This window comes from Salvelinus sp. IW2-2015, linkage group LG15 (genome assembly GCF_002910315.2).
Source record: "Salvelinus sp. IW2-2015 linkage group LG15, ASM291031v2, whole genome shotgun sequence".
In the NCBI taxonomy this organism is placed as follows: Eukaryota; Metazoa; Chordata; class Actinopteri; order Salmoniformes; family Salmonidae; genus Salvelinus; species Salvelinus sp. IW2-2015.
Window position 1 is genome coordinate 63,422,079 of NC_036855.1, and position 21,002 is coordinate 63,443,080.

The window sequence follows — 21,002 nt, forward strand, 5'->3', positions numbered from 1 at the left end:
TCTCTGTCTGTCTGTCTCTGTCTGTCTGTCTGTCCTTAAAGGAATCTTGGCATAATGCTGACCATGATTATATTTCTGACCTAATGGAAATCCCGTGGCTCTTAGAAACCAAGTTCTGTAAGAGGCATTTGTTAAATAGCAACAGGAAAGGGAGTAATTGATTGTTGTCGTCACATCCTCTCTTTCTTGAGGTTACGACAGAAAAGCGTTTTGACTGATTTTAATAAGTAATTTTTGTGAGTAAGACAATGATAAACACAGCCTTGTGTAGAGTTTGTGCATTCTTACACTAGGTTAATTGTTGTTTTATAAGAGACAAAAGCTCTCATTTCATCACTGTGGTCATTCGCCTGTCATGATTAACCAGACGTTATCAACATAGATATTAGCCGACTAACATCCATCTTACCCAAGTGATATCTAACTGCATAATGCATGACATTATAATCATCTACAAGATTGTAAATTCCCAGTCATTACAAGGCATAGCTTCAAATGTAAGACCAACTTCAAATCTTTGAATGCAACTGTCTCAACAATTAAGCGATTCCGGCAAAGTGAAGACTCATTAAAATATCCTGAAATAGTCTATTAGAGGAAGGCATTACCCCACTCACTTTGTGCATGAATTTGAAAGTGTTTATGGTGTTCTTCTTGTAGTACACAATTGGTAGTGGAAGTGACACTAGTAGGTCGCCCATATGTATTATCAGCTTCCATTTTGTGTGTTTCGTTGGGTCAGAGACTGGATGCGTCCCAAATGGCACCATACTCCCTACATAGTGCACTACTTTTGGTCAGGGCCCATAAGTAATGCAATCTGAAAGGAATAGGATGCCATTTGGGACATAGTCTGTGAAGTTGGAATAGAAGGGATGGTGATGGGAAGTTCCAGTGTAATGGCCTGGGCAGGCCTTGACCTCATGGGGCTCCATGGACACAGCCCACTTTGTCCCAGCCCAGTGGGTTGCCATCGATGGCTGGGGACAGCTGAAGGGGCTGCACAGCCAGGATAGCAATACCTGCTATGGAAAGGGTGGGCAAACTTTTAGTCTCGAGGGCCACATCGGGACTTTGAAATTCAATAGAATTTAAAAAAAATATATATATATATATATTTATTATTATTATTATTATTATTATTATTATTATTATTATTATTTTTTTTTTTCCTAAGTTGTTTGTCAAAATTAATTTGGGGGCCAGAAAGCCGACAGTTATTTTAAAATATATAGGCCCATTGTAATTTCTACACATACTTTCTATCTAGTTTTAGACATCCAACAGTGGCCTGATTGAATGAGCTATAGTTTGCCCACCTCTGTGCAAGGGGATATCATAAGGCTATTGATCTGCTTTGTGAGAGTAGCAGTAGGAAGTACTGCAGCCTTGCTACTGTACAACTGCATCTCAGCTCACTGGTCACCATAGCAGCACCCACCCGTAGCACGCGCTCCAGCAGGTATCTCTCACTTGTCACCCCCAAAGCCAATTCTTCCTTTGGCCGCCTCTCCTTCCAGTTCTCTGCTGCCAATGACTGGAACGAACTGCAAACATCACTGAAGCTGGAGACTCATATCTCCCTCACTAGCTTTAAGCACCAGCTATCAGAGCAGCTCACAAATCACTGCACCTGTACATAGCTCATCTGTAAATAGCCCATCCAATCTACCTCATCCCCATACTGTATTTATTTATCTTGCTCCTATGCACCCCAGTATCTCTACTTGCACATTAATCTTCTGCACATTCTACTAATCCAGTGTTTTATTGGTTATATTGTAATTACTTCACCACCATGGCCTATTTATTGCCTTACCTCTCTTATCCTACCTCATTTGCACATGCTGTATATAGAGTTTTCTACTGTATTATTGATTGTATGTTTGTTTATTCCATGTGTAACGCTGTTGTTGTATGTGTCGAACTGCTTTGCTTTGCTTTATCTTGGCCAGGTCGCAGTTGCAAATGAGAACTTGTTCTCAACTAGCCTACCTGGTTAAATAAATAAAATCTTGATACTGGATGTATATTGTAGAAATGTTATACTTTGGAAAATAAGCAAGTAAGGACTCAAATTCATCATGCTTGATAATTGGTGATATTGTATCGATGTTGATTCATTGGAACTTTTGAAATAGTAGCTCTGTGTTCTAAAAGCAACTTTCCCAGCTAGTGATTGTGAAAGTTAAGGGATTTGTACTTGCCTATTGCTCCAGTGGTCTGTCAGTGAGAACAGATCCAGTGTATGATGTTTGCTAGTTTGAACAATTCTGGTCCAGAGTGTAAATGTTTTATGAGACAAAGTCTGGTTATGTTCAGATGGAACTGGGCGCCTCACCACAACACAGTACTGTATTGCAGAGAGCAAGAACCTTTGTGGCGTGCACGGGAAGTTACACATCCAACCTCACAGGAAAAGACAAACATAGACATTTGCCTTTGACCTATAACCAGATTTAACCCACATTACATAACCCACATTACCTTACATTACGCAATCAACCCATATTGAGGAACAGAGAACGAGAGTGGATCTCAAATTAAAATAAGTGATTTAAATGTTACATTAACTACAACCAATAAAACCACAGTTAAATGTAATGTAATTTTGTCAGGACTTGGGTGGTACTCAGGTTCCTCTCAAGCCTTGTGAGGTTGGACAGAGGAGAGAGGTAAGAGGGTAATTCTACAGGCCCATTAAACACTCAGTGGGAATAAACACACGGTACTATGTCCACTTCTGTTGATAGATTCCAGTAAAGGCCCACCCATGAGGGGAGAAGATGCCAGAAGATGCTTATTAGCGCCACCCCTGCCCCAGGAGTCTAAATTTGCACTCCCGCTCATACCTCTCGCTACCACTTCCTCTAGATAATGTCCTTTAAGTAGAGATATTATATAACAGTAATGGAGCCTGTATGGTTTATGTAACACTGAACTGCTTCCAGAGTCTGGACTCTGCGTGTCTTAAAAAGCTGGTGTTCCACTATATGACCCCCAGATGCACTCCTCTGTCATGTTCAGCTCTAGTGTGGCATCACTCACACTTCACTGTCAGATACTGTGTAGTTAGTTGGCTGTGGTTGTATGACTACGTTGAGGTTACTAACATCACAAGGGATTTGTCCTGCTTCTCAGGGGGTCAAACTTGTCCGCCCTTTTGTATACTCCACATGAAATTCCTTCCTTGTGCGGTGAACTTCCTTCATAAACGTCCTCTCTCTGACGTCAATTTTCACTAGCTGCAACGTTCAAAATCTGCATTCAGAGTTGGCTTCATGAATCATCTTCCTTATGTCATTCATTTTATCATTTGTAAATTCATGTCAGAAGGGTAAACATATCACAATAAAGGAGGGGGAAGTGAACTTGCAATAGAAGAAACTACAGCCATTTAGCCTTGATTCGGATGAAGATGCACAATGTCCATGCAGATCTAATAAACAGTAGCCAACTGGAGCACAATCCATCCTCAGGATTTCCAATGATGTTGTGGATGTTTTCAGGGCATTATTTTAACATATATTCTCTCCAGCCACTTCAAAGATGATTAAGARAAACCAAGAGACTGTGGTTGTTTTTCAGCAACTGGGTTTGTATGTCCTTCAACAATTTACTTGCTTGTTTGAAACATGCAAAAACAAATGGAACAGGAGAGGGACATTAACGTACACACAGCACAAAAAAGAGTAAAAATCACAGCCTGCCCATTACATAAAGTATTTTTCTCTTCAGAGCATGGTCCGTGTTGCTTTTTTTTTTTTTTTTTTATGAAAGGAAAAAATTCCTCACCAGTCTCCTCCCTCATACTCCCCCACCCTCTTCTTGAGAAAGTTTCCCCTCTAGCCTGTTACTTTCCACTGAAGTTCAGCTTTGTCCCCATCTGTTTGTGTTTAACATCTGTGTTGCACTCTCTCCTTCCTCCTCTTCAGCTCTGTCTACCTCGGTCATCCTTTCTCCTCCTCTTCAGCTCTGTCTACCTCCCTCTGTCCTCCTTTCTTTTCTCTTCCTCCTTCCTTTGTTTTGTCACTCCTCTCTCCACCTCCCTACCACTCTCTCTATCATCTCAATCCTCTTGTTTTTATCTTGCTCTGTCCATCTTTCTCTTTTCGCTCATGCCTATACCTTCTCCTCCTGTGATAGGCCCCACGCAGCACATCTGGGCACTCTAGCACTGGTGTGGAGAGCCTGATGTCATAGAGTGCACTGGTTCCAGAGCTGGTGTTGGACCTCATGTTTCCTCTCACTCAAGGGTCTTTCCCCTCTGAGCCAGCTGCTTGCCCAGAGATTTAATGAGATTAACAGATGCGTTAGCTTTCACAGGCATGGACACACGCATGCACATGGACACACAAGCACACACACAACTTTTCTGGAAAGTACTGTACTATCCAGTGCCACGGTGCTGTATCAGTTTTCATGTGCACAGGCTGGTACAGCCTCTACATGTTTTTCCGCAGCCAAAGACACATTCAGATAGTGACATAAGCAGTGGCTTTTCAGTTTGTACGAGGTAGCGGAGCTCACGTCACACCCGTACCGTATAAGTTTAGAATGTAGTCTGTGGCATATTGAATTTAAACTTAACACAATTATCGGTAACTGGCCTATATGGTGTACATTGGAATCTAACTTCAAGTTTAGTGTTTATTACACGCAAAGAAAGTGTATCCTCCAGAGAGACCGATAATAGTTTGAATAAAACAAGAACTGAAACACAATGAGGTCAGGAGTCAAACGTTTTCTAGATGACCTGGGGGTGGTCAGCACTTCTCCCTGTTTCTCATATCATTTCCATACAAGCAATGACCAGTGATAACTCAGTGGAAATCCATTGTACTGTATATCCTTGGTCATGCACCCAAGAACAATGTGTTTCAAATAAACATAAGATCCATTTTGAAGCATCTTGTATTATTTATCTTTACCTGAAGGATTTAACACATACAGTACTTGACAAAGTGCAGTTTTCAGAATATTCTTCCGTGCCTATAATAATCGAACTAGTCAAATGATATGTACAAAAGGCAAAGAGTGAATAGTATCCTTAGAATGGGCCCCGGGTCTCTTCGGGGCACTACACTCTTAGAAAAAAGGTTTCTTCGGCCATCCCTACAGGAGAACCTGTTTTGGCTTCAGGTAGAACCCTTTTGGGGTCCAGGTAGAACCCTTTTGGGGTTCAGGTAAAACCCTTTTGGGTTCCATGTAGAGGTAGAGTTTTTTTTTTTTACACCTTAACTAGGCAAGTCAGTTAACACATTCTTATTTTCAATGACGGCCTATGAACAGTGGGTTAACTACCTTGTTCAGGGGCAAAACGACAGATTTTTACCTTGTCAGCTCGGGGATTCAATCTTGCAACCTTACAGTTAACTAGTCCAACGCTCTAACCACCTGCTTTACATTGCACTCCACGAGGAGCCTGCCTGTTACGAGAATGCAGTAAGAAGCGAAGGTAAGTTGCTAGCTAGCATTAAACTTATCTTATAAAAAAACAATCAGTCAATCATAATCACTAGTTAACTACACATGGTTGATGATATTACTAGTTTATCTAGCGTGTCCTGCATTGCATATAATCGATGCGGTGCGCATTTGCGAAACAGGACTGTCGTTGCTCCAACGTGTACCTAACCATAAACATCAATGCCTTTCTTAAAATCAATACACAGAAGTATATATTTTTAAACCTGCATATTTTGCTAAAAAAAATCCAGGTTAGCAGGCAATATTAACCAGGTGAAATTGTGTCACTTCTCTTGCGTTCATTGCACGCAGAGTATATGCAAAAGTTTGGGCCGCCTGGCTCGTTGCGAACTAATTTGCCAGAATTTTACGTAATTATGACATAACATTGAAGGTTGTACAATGTAACAGGAATATTTAGACTTATGGATGCCACCCGTTAGATAAAATACGGAACGGTTCCGTATTTCACTGAAAGAATAAACGTTTTGTTTTCGAGATGATAGTTTCCGGATTATACCATATTAATGACCTAAGGCTCGGATTTCTGTGTTATTATGCTATAATTAAGTCTATGATTTGATAGAGCAGTCTGACTGAGCGATGGTAGGCACCAGCAGGCTCGTAAGCATTCATTCAAACAGCACTTTCGTGCGTTTTGCCAGCAGCTCTTTGCAATGCTTCAAGCATTGCACTGTTTATGACTTCAAGCCTATCAACTCCCGAGATTAGGCTGGTGTAACCGATGTGAAATGGCTAGCTAGTTAGCGGGGTGCGCGCTAATAGCGTTTCAAATGTCACTTGCTCTGAGACTTGGAGTAGTTGTTCCCCTTGCTCTGTAAGGGCCGCGGCTTTTGTGGAGCGATGGGTAACGATGCTTCGAGGGTGGCTGTTGTTGATATGTTCCTGGATCGAGCCCAGGTAGGGGCGAGAAGAGGGACGGAAGCTATACTGTTACACTGGCAATACTAAAGTGCCTATAAGAACATCCAATAGTCAAAGGTATATGAAATACAAATSGTATAGAGAGAAATAGTCCTATCATTTCTAGAATAACTACAACCTAAAACTTCTTAACTGGAATATTGAAGACTCATGTTAAAAGGAACCACCAGCTTTCATATGTTCTCATGTTCTGAGCAAGGAACTTAAACDTTAGCTTTCTTACATGGCACATATTGCACTTTTACTTTCTTCCCCAACACTTTGTTTTTGCATTATTTAAACCAAATTGAACATGTTTCATTATTTATTTGAGGCTAAATTGATTTTATTGATGTATTATATTAAGTTAAAATAAGTGTTCATTCAGTATTGTTGTAATTGTCATTATTACAAAAAAATATATATATAAATCGGCCGATTTTAATTGGTATCGGACTTTTTGGTCCACCAATAATCGGTATCGGCGTTGAAAATTCATAATCGGTCGACCTCTAGTTCTTCCACCCTCTGTGGAAGAGGGTTCTACATGGAATCAAATATGGTTCTTCAAAGGGTTCCACTATGGAGTCAGCCGAAGAACCCTTTTAGGTTCTAGATAGCACCTTTTTGTCTAAGAGTGTAGGTCATCATTCATCCACTATGAGTGAGGTCAGAGTAGGTCACATCAGGGGCTCTGATGTTTGGAACCTCTTGATTAATCAACCAGAAGAAAGACTATTTACCTCAGACCAAAGCCTACACTATTTCACCATATTTGTAATTACACATATTATTTGTGTTTTAACATTTACAATTTTTGGTAATAATAAAAAGATCCAGTTTGGTTGAAATGCCCTTTTCTTCCCAATGGAAAGACTGTGTAGGCTCTGTTCACTCTTCCCTCTAATTTAGTGGTATCCAATTATGTCTTATGGTAGCAACCATGTTCTCACTAGTACACAAGTGGGTAGGAAGGATGATTCAAACGTTGGTCATATGAAATCTAGAGAGCTACCATGTGTCATCAGTGCCACCGCTTCCCACAAGAAAAAAAACATGTTTTTGCTGCTCACCACAGGTCACAAATACAAAAATGTAGAGTTTTCTCTGAGGCTGTTTGGATTATCCAACTGAGGCMTCCAGACTAGTCTGCGGTTTTAGCCAACCAGTTGACTCTCAGAGCAACATTTTTAGAACTTGTATATAGATGAAAACTAAGATGAAAGGAAATACATTGTTGATAATGCATAGATTGGACAAATGCATGAACGGATGGATATATCTCAAACAAGTGGTAAAGAAAAGGGAAAGAGAGAGAAGGGTGTGATACTGCATCGACCCACTGCTAAACATGCCGGTCACGCCCCTGTTTTGTTCTGATGATGTCATGGTAAGGGATGGCTGAGCAGCGCTCGTAAAAAGCTCCCCATCCGTGATTCAATTCCCCCGCCGCACAGCCACAATCAAGGAAATTGAAGGAGCACTTGGTCAGCCTCCAAGCCATCGATTTTTAAATGAGCCAGGCGAGCAGGCAGGAGAGGCGCTGTTCTGGCTGTCTGTGTCCCTTCACTGGAATATGAGGGGATGGGAGAGGACGAGAATCCAATAAGCTTTGCGATTACATTATACAGGACAAAAAAAAACATGAACCCAAATCGTGACCAGGCCCCTCCCTGTATCTATCAAGGACAGAGTAAAGGGATGGAATGGCAGTGTAGTCTGTGGGGTGTGGGTGGAGGTCTTAAGGATGATGGATGGGGAGAGGGAGAGATCATAGGAGACAGTGGCATACAGTACCCCTATTAAAAGCAGTACAGTACCCCTATTATAGGGTCTCAAGCAAGGATGTGTTTTTCCCCAAGTTGGTTTATCAAAATTGGTACYGTAATACTTTGCATAAAGCCCCCATGAACTGAATTTATCTGAGAGAGAAAGGGGACAAGAAAGAGAAGAGGCCTGTAAACTAAAGCATAACAAAATGACTTTCTTGAGCTAAAAATGAACATATTGTCTGTGGTTAGTCAGTCATTTCTACCCCGGTCTGCATTCACTGTTCAGCTGATAAATTGGTGCCACACAGCTCACCTCACACCAGCCCTATCTTCTCGGAACTACTATCCCCGCAAAACGTCAGGGCTGTCGTCATTGAAACAAAACTGAACAATAATGTTACRTGCCTTGGGGAGCGGTGGCTCAGGCAACTGTTGGACCACATGCTAAAGTTTAATGATGAGGTCACAGCAAGTGTATATCACCTAAACCCCCTGATTGACATTCAGTGTGAGGCCCTAGGCATTAAATGCATAGTGGGACTATTTCTAAGCGCAGGTTTTATGATTGAATTTATGGGTAAAATCAGTCCAGCACACCAAGGTCAGTAGAGCTACCCTGGGTTTCCATGCTTACCATGCTAGCCCTGTCTGAGCATCTGATGGAAAAACAAAACATGCACAGCTTGGCGAGAGACAACTTTGATATATTATAAACCTTTCAACTGAAAACAAAATATCCTTCCCCACTCCTGCATTCTCTTCAATTCTTATGCCATATGTTCTTCATAAGAATAACATGTATCTACAATGTTTGGATGTGTCTTGACACGAGACATGAATGCTTATTGCATTGGATTGAGAGCCAAGCACCTTGTGTAAATAACTGCAAAGTTTCCATATTTAGGCAGAATTAAAACATGCTAAACCAAATAAATAACACCAACTCATGCCACCTGGTGATAGTTAAGATGACTGCACTTATCATAAAGGAGTAAACACACTAGCAATGTTCTGTAGAATATTGACTAATGACAAAATTGTCTTTGTTTATTCTCTCTCCATTTCTATTTTAGGTGTTCACATCCTGATCGCTGTTGGCGCAGTGATGATGGTTGTCGGGTTCCTCGGCTGCTATGGTGCCATTCAGGAGTCTCAGTGTCTTCTTGGAACAGTGAGTCATACAGACAGAACACCATGCAGCAAAGAGTCACTTGTATGTGGTCTAGCCAGCCCATTCCCAGCTATCCCCTAAATTGTCCACTGAATGAATGGCTTTGTTTTCCTCCAGTTCTTTGCCTGCTTGGTGATCCTGTTCGCTTGTGAGGTGGCAGCTGGAATCTTTGGATTCATGCACAAAGATTCGGTGAGGACACATACAAATTCTGATCTTACACACAGAAACACATTGCACACACACACACACACACACACACACACACACAAAATGTATATTGAAACACAGCGTAGCATACAGTACTACATGATTGAGTTAAAAGCCATTGATAATGTCAGTGTGGCTCTAATGTGATCATGACAAAGTAACTGAGGGTGGAATAACTACATTCAGTTATTCCTTCAGAGTTCCATATCTGTCATAACCTGACCAGACACATCCTGTCCTTTTGGTTGTAGATTTCCAAAGAGCTGATTACCTTCTATGACAATGTTTATGAGAACTCTGTAGTAAACACTATAACAGACCAGGACAAGGACAAGAAACAGGCTGCCGCTGCTGTGCTGAAGGTCTTCCATGAGACGGTAAGTCAAGCTCATACTTAAACTAAAAGAAAAACTGTCAAACTCACTTGTAAGCTGATTTTAAACACACAGTAAAGTGAATCTCATAGCAACATCCAAACAGACACACATCTCACTAATAAAGCTCCACTAACACGTGCCTTTTTCTTTTAGTTGGAATGCTGTGGTAGGGGCATCAGCAACGCGTTCACTACGTTTATCACCCAAGGTTTTACAGACATGTGCCCCAAGTCAGTCTCCGCTACCACTACAGTAAGTACTCTAGGGCCAACTATGAGGACAATACAGAATGTTGGTTATATAGTGCATAAGCCACAAAATACAATTTTGACTCGTGTTATTTTGTTTGACAGGACTGCCATGGAAAAATCAGGGAGCTCTTTAACGAGAAGGTTTACCTGATTGGCATCGCTGCCCTGATAGTTGCTATTATTATGGTGAGTATCATGAAAGAGAGTATGTARCTTGTGTGGAAGTGTAGCTCATACAAGATAAGGGATCCTTGGCATCTCTATGAAGAGACCCATAATGCCCCTCTCATTTCTTTGTTCTCTCCTGTCAGATCTTTGAGATGACCTTTAGTATGGTCCTGTGCTGTGGRATCCGCAACAGCCCGGTGTACTAAAGTCCAGRGGGAAGAAGCAAGGGCTAGTGACCTCTGGAGATACTAGCSAATGACTGAAGGAAAATATTTATCTTCCTTTTTTGTTTTTATAGCCTGTCACTTCCTCAAATAGTTGCTTGCCAAGTTTGCCAGTTGTACAAGATCAAAAATGCATTTTCTCACAGTTTTTGATAATGCGGTACCAACTATTCTTGTCTGTCACAGATAGCTGTTCAATATTTTGACTAATGTTAGTCTGTACAAAATGTTGAGGTTTACATTGGCATGGCATTTAAACACACACACACACACGAGTACAGATCCTGGAATTATCTTGTTTTAATTGTAAAGTATTGCTACTTTGCTGGAGTCCGAAACATTGTATTCTGTTGGTTTATCAATCTTTTTTCAAATGTATATGTATAAACTGTATATATTTGCAGTGCTTTATGACTGGCAAGCATGGATATTGTATTGAATCCCTTCTCCCCACATTTTTCTGCACTCACTGCTTGTCTGCCTGACTTTTCTCCATAGACAACAACCACTAAGAAACGGTGAATGGATACTATTAATTTGTCTGTCCCATCTAAAACCAMGATAGAGGTGATAGTTTCCCCTGTGCTTTTATAACACCTACCAATCTAAGCCATAAAGAGACCCCATGCCTCCAAGCCTTATGAGTGGAATGTCCCATCCTCCCCAACAACACCTTGTTCTTGTAAAACTACATTGAATGTCCTGTCCTTAACCTATTGCTGTGTACTATGCATACCTACAGAAGCTTCACTTCCTAGGCTGGCGCAGCGGACAAACGCAGTGCTGAGGCGACACTACAGCATGGGGTTCGAACCCAGACACAACCGGCCGTGACCGGGAGCCCCATAGGATGGCGCACAATTGGCCCAGTGCCGTCTGGGGTAGGGGAAGGTTTGGCTGGTGGGGCTTTCCTTGGCTCATCTTGCTATAGCGACTCCTTGTGACAGGTCTGGATGCCTGCAAGCTGACTCCAGTCATCAGTTGAACAGTATTTCCTCTGACACATTTGGTGCAGCTGACATCCGGGTTAAGAGAGCAGTGTGATAAGAAGTAGGCAGCCAGGCTGGTCATGTTTCGGAGGACGCATGACTCAACCTTCACCTCTCCTGAGCGAGCCTGTTGCAGAGATGAGCCAAGGGACCTAATACGGGGTAAWAAATACGCTGGGCCTGGTTAGTACTTGGTCGGGAGACCGCATGGGAATACCAGCTGCCATAAACGCAACAACAACAAAAATTAAGAAAAAAAATTGTCACCTTCAGCCGTTCAAACAAATCTAGTTTATTTTCAAAGAATCCTTTTTATGCCTGCTTGTTATACTCTGACAGTCAAACATCTTATTATGCTGGGACTTGCCGGACAATGTTGTATCTGTGCTGTATGATGATACTGTATAATACCACTGACCATGCAGTTGTGAGAGGTTGTGTTTGTGTCAGCAAGTCAAATACTGGCCATGTTAACAAGTCAAGTCCACGACCAACCCACCACTAGGGGGCAGACCTGTTGTGATGCTTCATGGTATTCCATTGCTATGGTTCCAAAGCCAGGGGGAGCTCTTGTCATACATTCTTGCTCCACTGTGACTTTGGTTGCCTGCTCAACTGCAAAGCACTTCTTACCGGTTCCATTTAGATCTTCAGCTTCCCTTCAGAGTTCACAGATTTGAATCTGATCCATTAGATGGCTAGGTGGAGCTATCATCCTATTWTCTACACCCATCCAGTCCTTTCAGATCTGTTAACACTGAAGGGGTAGGGGCTAGGGACTGAAAAGGAACCAGGCCCTTAACATTCACCTATATACACACATAAGCACTTAAACACTCACACATACTCACTCCATCATTTGTGTAGTCCTACATCATAGACTGTATGGCTTTCTAAGCCAACCAAAACCTAGTCTTGTTAACACATAATGCCTATGCTGATATATGGTTAAGTGTCTTGTATCATGTACAGCTATATATTATTGTACTAATGACCATGTAAAGACAATGTAGCTATGCCTTTCATTGTGATATTYTGTCTGGTACGTTGTCAAAAGAAAAATGGGTGTCGGCTTCAGTGGCAGTGTGCAGGACTARGATATCAGTTGAGYTACTAAAGGTTGGGAAGATTAGCAACATGGCTGTATATGCTGTACAACACAAAGGTGAAAGAACAATGCCAGCAAAAGAGTGTCTCTCTWKWRTMTMTRTSWCWSYSCYMYWSTRWAAAMACWMTAYRCAMKRTRKWGWSASAGACTCAATAGCCCACTGYCACTTAAATCTGTGCCCTTTCTCCTGTTTTAGATTTTGGTTTTGTTGCCCAAGTATTAAGGGATTAAATGTATTTTACAAATAATGCATGATGTCCATTACTTTATTTTTTATTCTCTATTCATTGTTAGTATAAGGAAAAACCTGTCTCTCACATCTTATACAGTACATGAGTTGTTAAAATCCTTAACATATCCTTGACAGGTAGGCCCTATGTGACAGACATTTCCTCTCTAGCCTATAATAGAAAACACTAAGTGTTAAACCATAGTTGTCTKTCTTCACCCTAATTCCATAAAAATAGATTTCCTGTTTACCCAGTTATATGGATATAGAGAGAAACATCTATGGATTCAAAAAGTCACCACCATTGGTCATAATTTGTATTTGATCTGTGGGTTTAGACAGGAAATCAAGATATGATCAAACACTGAGGAGAAAATAATTATATACTGAACATAAACAGAAAGCTTTTTTCTCATTTTTTTCACAAATGTGTTTATATCCCTGTCAGTGAGCATTTCTCCTTTGCCAAGATAATACATCCACCTGTCAGGTGTGGCATATCAAGAAGCTGATTGAACAGCATGATCATTACACAGGTGCACCTTGTGCTGGGGACAATAAAGGCCACTCTAAGATGGGTAATTTTGTCACACAACACAATGCCAACGTGTCAACATGCTGACTGCAGCAATGTCCACCAGAGCTGTTGCCAGAGAATTGAATGTTMATTTCTCTACCATAAGCTGCCTCCAACGTCGTTTTAGRGAATTTGGCAGTKCGTCCAACCGGCCTCACGACCAGAGACCACGTGTAACCACTCCAGCCCAGGATCTCCACATCTRGCTTCTTCACCTGCGGGATCGTCTGAAACCATCGACCAGTACAGCTGATGAAACTGAGGAGTGTTTTTGTCTGTAATAAAGCCATTTTGTGGGGTACCCATGGCTGCGCCCCTGCCCATGTAAAATCCATAGACCAGGGCCTAATGATTTATTTAAATTGATACATTTCCTTATATGAACTGTAACTCAGTAAAATAGTTGAAATTGTTGCATGTTGCGTTTATATTTTTGTTCAGTATAAATTATCAATAGTTACATGTACACTTAGTATACCAAACATTAGGAACACCTTCCTAATATTCGTTGGGGCATGAACTCCACAAGGTGTCGAAAGCGGATGCTGGCCAATGCTGACTCTAATGCTACCCTTAAATCTTTTGTCTTGCCCATTCACCCTCTGAATGGCACACACATGGCCCTGGGTCTGAACCCCGCCCTGTGCAACTGGATCCTGGACTTCCTGATGGGCCGCCCCCAGGTGGGAAAGGTAGGAAACAGCTCCACTACGCTGATCCTCAACACAGGGGCCCCACAAGGGTGCGTGCTCAGCCCCCTCCTGTACTCCTTGTTCACCCATGACTGCGTGGCCACGCACACCTCTACTCAATCATCAAGTTTGCAGATGACACAACAGTCGTAGGCCTAATTACCAACAATGGCGAGACAGCCTACAGGGAGGAGGTGAGGGCCCTGGCAAAGTGGTTCCAGGAAAATAACATCTCCTTCAACKTCAACAAAATGGAGCTGATCGGGGACTTCAGGAATCAACAGAGAGAGCACGCCTTTATTCACATCAACGGGACCGCAGTTGAGAAGGTGAAAAGCTTAAAGTTCCTCTGCATACACATCACTGACAATCTGAAATGGTCCACCCACACAGACAGTATGGTGAAGAAGGCGCAACAGCGCCTATTCAACCTCAAGAGGCTGAACATTTTTGGCTTGGCCCCTAAGACCCAAACAAACTTTTACAGATGTACAATTGAGAGCATCCTGTCAGGCTGTATCACCACCTGGTATGGAAACTGCACCGCCCGCAACCCTAGGGCTCTCTAAAGTGTGGTGTGGTCTGCCMAATGCATCACCGGGGGCACACACTGCCTGCCCCCCAGGACACCTACAGCACCCAATGTCACAGGAAGGGCAAAAAGATAATCAAGGACATCAACCACTGGAACCACAGCCTRTTCATCCCCCTGTCATCCAGAAGGCGAGGTCAGTACAGGTGCATCAAAGCTGGGGCAGAGAGACTGAAAAATAGCTTCTAACTCAAGGCCATCAGACTGTTAAATAGTCATCACTTGCCGGCTACCACCCGGTTACTCAAACCTACACCTTAGAGGCTGCTGCCCTATATACATARACATGGAATCACTGCCCACTTTAAATGGAACACTAGTCATTTTAGTGATGTTTACATACTGGTTTACTCATTTCATATRTATGTACTGTATTCTACTGTATTTTAGTCAAAGCCACTCTGATATTGCTCGTCCTAATATTTATATATTTCTTAATTCCATTCTTTTACTTTTAGATTTGTTTGTATTATTGTGAATTGTTAGATATTACTGCACTGTCGGAGCTAAGAACACAAGCATTTCGCTACGCCCGCAATAACATCTGCTAAATATGTGTATGTGACCAATAAAATTTTATTTTATTTGACAMGATCCATGTCACAATTGTCTCAAGGCTTAAAAATGCTTCTTTAACCTGTCTCCTCCCCTTCATCTACACTGATTGAAGTGGATTTAACAAGTGACATCAATAAGGGATCATTGCTTTCATCTGGATTCACCTGGTCAGTCTGTCATGGAAAGAGCAGGTGTTCCTAATGTTTTGTATAGTCATTGTATACAGTATCTTGTGATGGTATTCAATTGCTASAAAACATGAATGAGGCTTTTTAGAGCATGCTAGCAAGGAATCTGCCACTATGGATTACTTTCTAGGAATCTATATAAACGAATGCATAGCACTCTCCAACACAATTATTATCCTTGATTTGTTTTCCACTTCTTTATTCAAGTCACTCAAGATCCATCAATTAAACTCAATTTGTTTGTAAATTACAATACTTAGATCTATTAGTTAGGACAGGCTTCTGTGTTGATGTGAACTATGACCTCAGATCCTAAAGYCTTGGGAAGATCTGATGTAGCCTCGGTGGGGCTGGGACCAGGGTCGAGTAAGTCTAGATGTCCACACTAACATGTASAGTCCTGAGTGTAAAGATAAGCAGACCTTTACCGAGGACCAACTAGCAATCCTATTGGCTAGAGCAGGATAACGCAAACGCTCAGCCAATAAAGATCTGCTCATTAGGCAGGCATAGAGAGAGTACTGAAATAGCCTACTCAAGTAGAAGWATTGTTATTTTTATGAAATTTTACTCAAGTAGAAGTAAAATTACTGGTGTAAAAAAAGTAAAAGTAAAAAGTACTCAGTGTACAAGTAATTGAGTTAATTTTAAAATGAAAATATTGACCTTCATAATTAGCTAATTTYGCTAATGTTACCTGAATGTTGTTACACATGATCTTTTCCATGCGTAACATTTTTTAAAAGAAGAGAGGAAATTATTCTATAGTAGGAACTACGTTCATTTATTTTATGAATTGCAACAAGGCACATATGTATGTAAAAAAAAATAAGGATTTGTTAAAAATATACTTATAACATTTTAAAATAAATTAAACATAAAATGTATTGATAAATAAAAATCTACAAAAAATTCWGTGAATAAACAATAATGTTGCCAGTYTTCAATATATTTCAGACTCCAGAAATAAACGTTTCTAATTCTTTCACCCATTCAATTCCTCATTCACCCCTCTGTTACTTGTTTGTTAYTTGTCCATGTGACCAGCTGACATTCACTCACTCACCCATTCACCCTCACTCACTCAGTCCCTCTTTCCTCACTAACTCACTCACTGACTTAAAAAAAAACTATTTCACTTACTCACCAGGGGTGAAAAGAGTACTGATTTGGAAAAATACTGAAAAAAGTACAAGTACTTAGAAAAACTACTCAATTACAATAACAAGAGTAGTTAATTAGTTACTTTACACYTCTGTCATTAGGACACCTCAACTCACCCTCTTGGGGGAGAGGCACTTTGGCCGTCCTCAGCCGGGATTTAAGGCCTCGCTGTAAGGATGAAGAGGAKGATTCTTCACATACCARAACAGTTTAAAACYTCTTTGGGATAGGGGGCGGTATTTTGACCTCTGGATGAAAAGCGTGCCCAAAGTAAACTGCCTGCTACTCAGGCCCAGGAGTTAGGATATGCATATAATATATTTGGTAGATTTGGATAGAAAACACTCTAAAGTTTCTAAAACTGTTAAAATAATGTATGTGAGTATAACAGAACTGAAAATGGCAGGCGAAACCCGAGGTTATCATTCCAAAAAATGTTTTTTCATCCTACCACTGATTTCAATGGCTGGCACTTTTATAATAGGGCGCAATCGTGCTCGGTTGCAGTTCCTAGGGCTTCCACTAGATGTCAACAGTCTTTAGAAAAGAGTTTCAGGCTAGTTTTTGGAAAAATGAGGAGAACAAGTAGTTTTCTAATGGCTCCATTTTGGCTGTAGTGTTTCCATGCGCATGGCTGAGATAGCGTGTTCTTCTTCTCCGGTAAAGACATAACGATTCCCGCCTTAAATTGTATTATTTATTTGCGTAATAGGGTACCTAAGGATTGATTGTAAACGTTGATTGATTTGTTTGGATAAGTATATTGGTAACGTTTGGGATTCATTTTGTATGCATTTTGAACGATGGAAACCGAGTGGATTATTGACTGAAGCGCACCAGGTAAACTGAGTTTTTATGGATATAAAAAAGAAATTTATCGAACAAAAGGACCATTTGTAATGTAACTGAGACCTTTTGGAGTGCCAGCAGAAGAAGATTTCAAAGGTAAGCATATATTATATCGCTATTTCTGACTTTCGTGTCGCAACTCCCTGGTTGAAAATGATTTGTATGCATTTGTGTGCTGGAGGCTGTCCTCAGATAATCGCATGGTTTGCTTTCGCCGTAAAGCCTTTTTGAAATATGAACATGTATTGCACTTGTGATTTCATGAAAGTTTAATATTTATAGTAATTTAATTGGAATTTGGCGCTCTGCCATTTCAGCGGATGTTGGCCAGGTGGGACGCTACAGTCCCACCTATCCCCAGACCATTAGGGAATAAAGACCAGGCAAACTCCAAGAAAACCTCTAACACTACCTAAGTGAGGACAAGATTCTATGTGGTCCATGTTGTACCGAAGAATCTACCCTATGAGAGTACTCTAATGTCTTGGGTCCATCTTATGTTTTGGGTCCATTTCATAGTAAATTTTAATCATAGACAAGGGTAGGGATATTATAGATTCTGGACCTGCAATAGGCGACAATGCCTACCATTGATCAAACTCCAAGACTAAAGGTAACAATGGAAACCAGCTGGCTTCATGCACTCATGGCTTTGGGGCCATGGCTTTTTATCATTACTGCCTGTACACGCCGCAGTGGATCTGTCCCACTCTCCCCAACAAAGTGTTTTTCTGTTTAGTTCTCACCTCAATGAAGGCTCTATATACAGTTGAAGTCGGAAGTTTACATACACCTTAGCCAAATAACATTTAAACAGTTTTTCACAATTCCTGACATTTAATCCTAGTAAAAATTCCCTGTCTTAGGTCATTAGGATCACCACTTTATTTTAAGAATGTGAAATGTCAGAATAAAAGTAGAGAGTGATTTATTTCAGGTTTTATTTCTTTCATCACATTCCCATGGGTCAGAGATTACATACACTCAATTAGTATTTGGTAGCATTGCCTTGAAATTGTTTAACTTGGGTCAAACGTTCGGGTAGCTTCCACAAGCTTCCCACAATAAGTTGGGTGAATTTTGGCCCATTCCTCCTGACAAGCTGGTGTAACTGAGTCAGGTTTGTAGAACTCCTTGCTCGCATACACTTTTTCAGTTCTGCCCACAAATGTTCTACAGGATTGAGGTCAGGGCTTTGTGATGGCCACTCCAATACCTTGGCTTTGTTGTCCTTAGCCATTTGCCACAACTTTGGAAGTATGCTTGGGGTCATTGTCCATTTGGAAGACCCATTTACGACCAAGCTTTAACTTCCTGACTGATGTCTTGAGATGTTGCTTTAATATATCACATCATTTTTTCTGCCTCATGATGCCATCTATTTTGTGAAGTGCACCAGTCCCTCCTGCAGCAAAGCACCCCCACAACACGATGCTGCCACCCCCGTGCTTCACGGTTGGGATGGTGTTCTTCGGCTTGCAAGCCTCCCTTTTTCCTCAAACATAACGATGGTCATTATGGCCAAACAGTTCCTTTTTGTTTCAACAGACCAGAGAACATTGCTCCAAAAAGTATGACCTTTGTCCTATGTGCAGTTGCAAACCCTAGACTGGTTTTTATGGTGGTTTTAGAGCAGTGGCATTCTTTTTGCTGAGCGGTCTTTCAGGTTATGTCGATATAGGACTCGTTTTACTGTGGATATAGATACTTTGTACCTGTTTCCTCCAGTACTTCACAAGGTCCTTTGCTGTTGTTGTGGGATTGATTTGCACTTTTCGCACCAAAGTACGTTCATCTCTAGGAGACAGAATGTGTCTCCTTCCTGAGCGGTATGACGACTGCATGGTCCCATGGTGTTTCAACTTGCGTACTATTGTTTGTACAGATTAACGTGTTACCTTCAGGTGTTTGTAAATTGCTCCCAAGGATGAACCAGACTTGTGGAGGTCTACAATTTTTTTTTGAGGTCTTGGCTGATTTCTTTTGATTTTCCCATGATGTCAAGCAGAGAGGCACTGAGTTTGAAGGTAGGCCTTGAAATACATCTACAGGTACACCTCCAATTGACTCAAATGATGTCAAATTAGCCTATCAGAAGCTTCTAAAGCCATGACATCATTTTCTGGAATTTTCCAAGCTGTTAAAAGGCACAGTCAACTTAGTGTATGTAATCTTCTGATCCACTGTAATTGTGATACAGTGAAATAATCTGTCTGTAAACAATTGTTGGAAAAATGACTTGTGTCATGCACAATGTAGATGTCCTAACCGACTTGCCARAACTATAGTTTGTTAACAAGAAATGTGTGGAGTGGTTGAAAAATAAGTTTCAATGACTCCAACCTAAGTGTATATAAACTTCCGACTTCAACTGTATGTGCCTTGCTTTGTACCTCCTTTTTTAGCCAATGGCTGTGGCGCATATCTAATGAGGAGTGTGTATGGTTGGTGTTCATGGTTGGTGTCCATAGTGTTTGTCTTTGTACTTCAAATACAGTTGGTATTGGTATTGTGACACTGGAGTGGGGAAGTGGCACAGCTTTCATACCAATGTCACATCCTCACCAATATCCTCAGTGTCATAAAGTATACTAGCCCCATGCTGTTAATTTATGGATCACTATTTCACTCAATGTCAAAACTTGTTACACCTGAATTATCGGGAAGCACTCACTGACAGTTTCACATTGGAAAAAATGACAAAGGTCCTGTACAAATGAACCTGCGTCACACCCAAGCAGCCTAGCCGTGGGCCTAAGACCTCTCTAGTCACAGAGATGATGGTTGTGAAATACTCACATTGGGCATCACTTCTTTTTAAACGCTTGGTGTGACAAATGCTACACATTTCTGACATTACAGGGTGTGGCTGGCTGGGACGTGAAAGGAGGTGCGTGTCAGCAAGCACCTTCTGTTTTTGTTTTGGAAAAACGGGATGGTTGTGTTCTCTGTTAGGAATGGGGGAGAGAAGAAGACTAACGATATGTTTCTGACAGTGACAGCCCTGTTGGAGCTGATTGTCAAAGAATGACGAGGATACGATTTGATTGGCTAACTGATTGGGAGTCCTGATGTGATTGACAGCTGTGTGACAGCTGTCATGAACATCCTGAGCACAAGCACACAGTCATGCCTGATTTATAGACCCCTGCTATCTGTCCCTCATGTTAATCTGTGGCTTTGGCAATCAGGATCTTAACACCAAGCAGATGAATCATTCAAACATCTGATCTGAAATATGAAGACACTATCACTTTGAGATAACGATMAGGCTGACACCAGCACAATAAATCATCAGCACCCATGAATTTGTGTGACAAAATAAGCCAAGTAGCTGATTACTGCCAGGCAGAAAGTACATCAGCAGTACACTGAGAAAACAGTGTTTTGTATTCTAGAGAACTAGATGTATTGATGAAGCAAGCAGAAAGATATAACGCTAATCCAACCATGCCAACATCTCCCAGTGTTGTGCTATCTCTACGATATG

The 21,002-nt window shown here is 41.2% G+C and overlaps 1 protein-coding gene across 1 annotated transcript in view; it reads left to right on the top strand.

Moving 5' to 3' along the window:
• The window catches only part of LOC111973924 (CD81 antigen), a 22,345-nt gene extending 11,560 nt beyond the window's left edge, over positions 1 to 10,785 (top strand). The window contains exons 3-8 of the mRNA XM_024001378.2: positions 9,239 to 9,336; positions 9,454 to 9,528; positions 9,798 to 9,923; positions 10,077 to 10,175; positions 10,277 to 10,360; positions 10,486 to 10,785. Of these exons, the coding sequence (XP_023857146.1) occupies positions 9,239 to 9,336; positions 9,454 to 9,528; positions 9,798 to 9,923; positions 10,077 to 10,175; positions 10,277 to 10,360; positions 10,486 to 10,548 (545 nt within the window). The 3' untranslated portion in view covers positions 10,549 to 10,785. The remainder of the gene's footprint in view (positions 1 to 9,238; positions 9,337 to 9,453; positions 9,529 to 9,797; positions 9,924 to 10,076; positions 10,176 to 10,276; positions 10,361 to 10,485) is intronic.
• Positions 10,786 to 21,002: the final 10,217 nt, after the last annotated feature.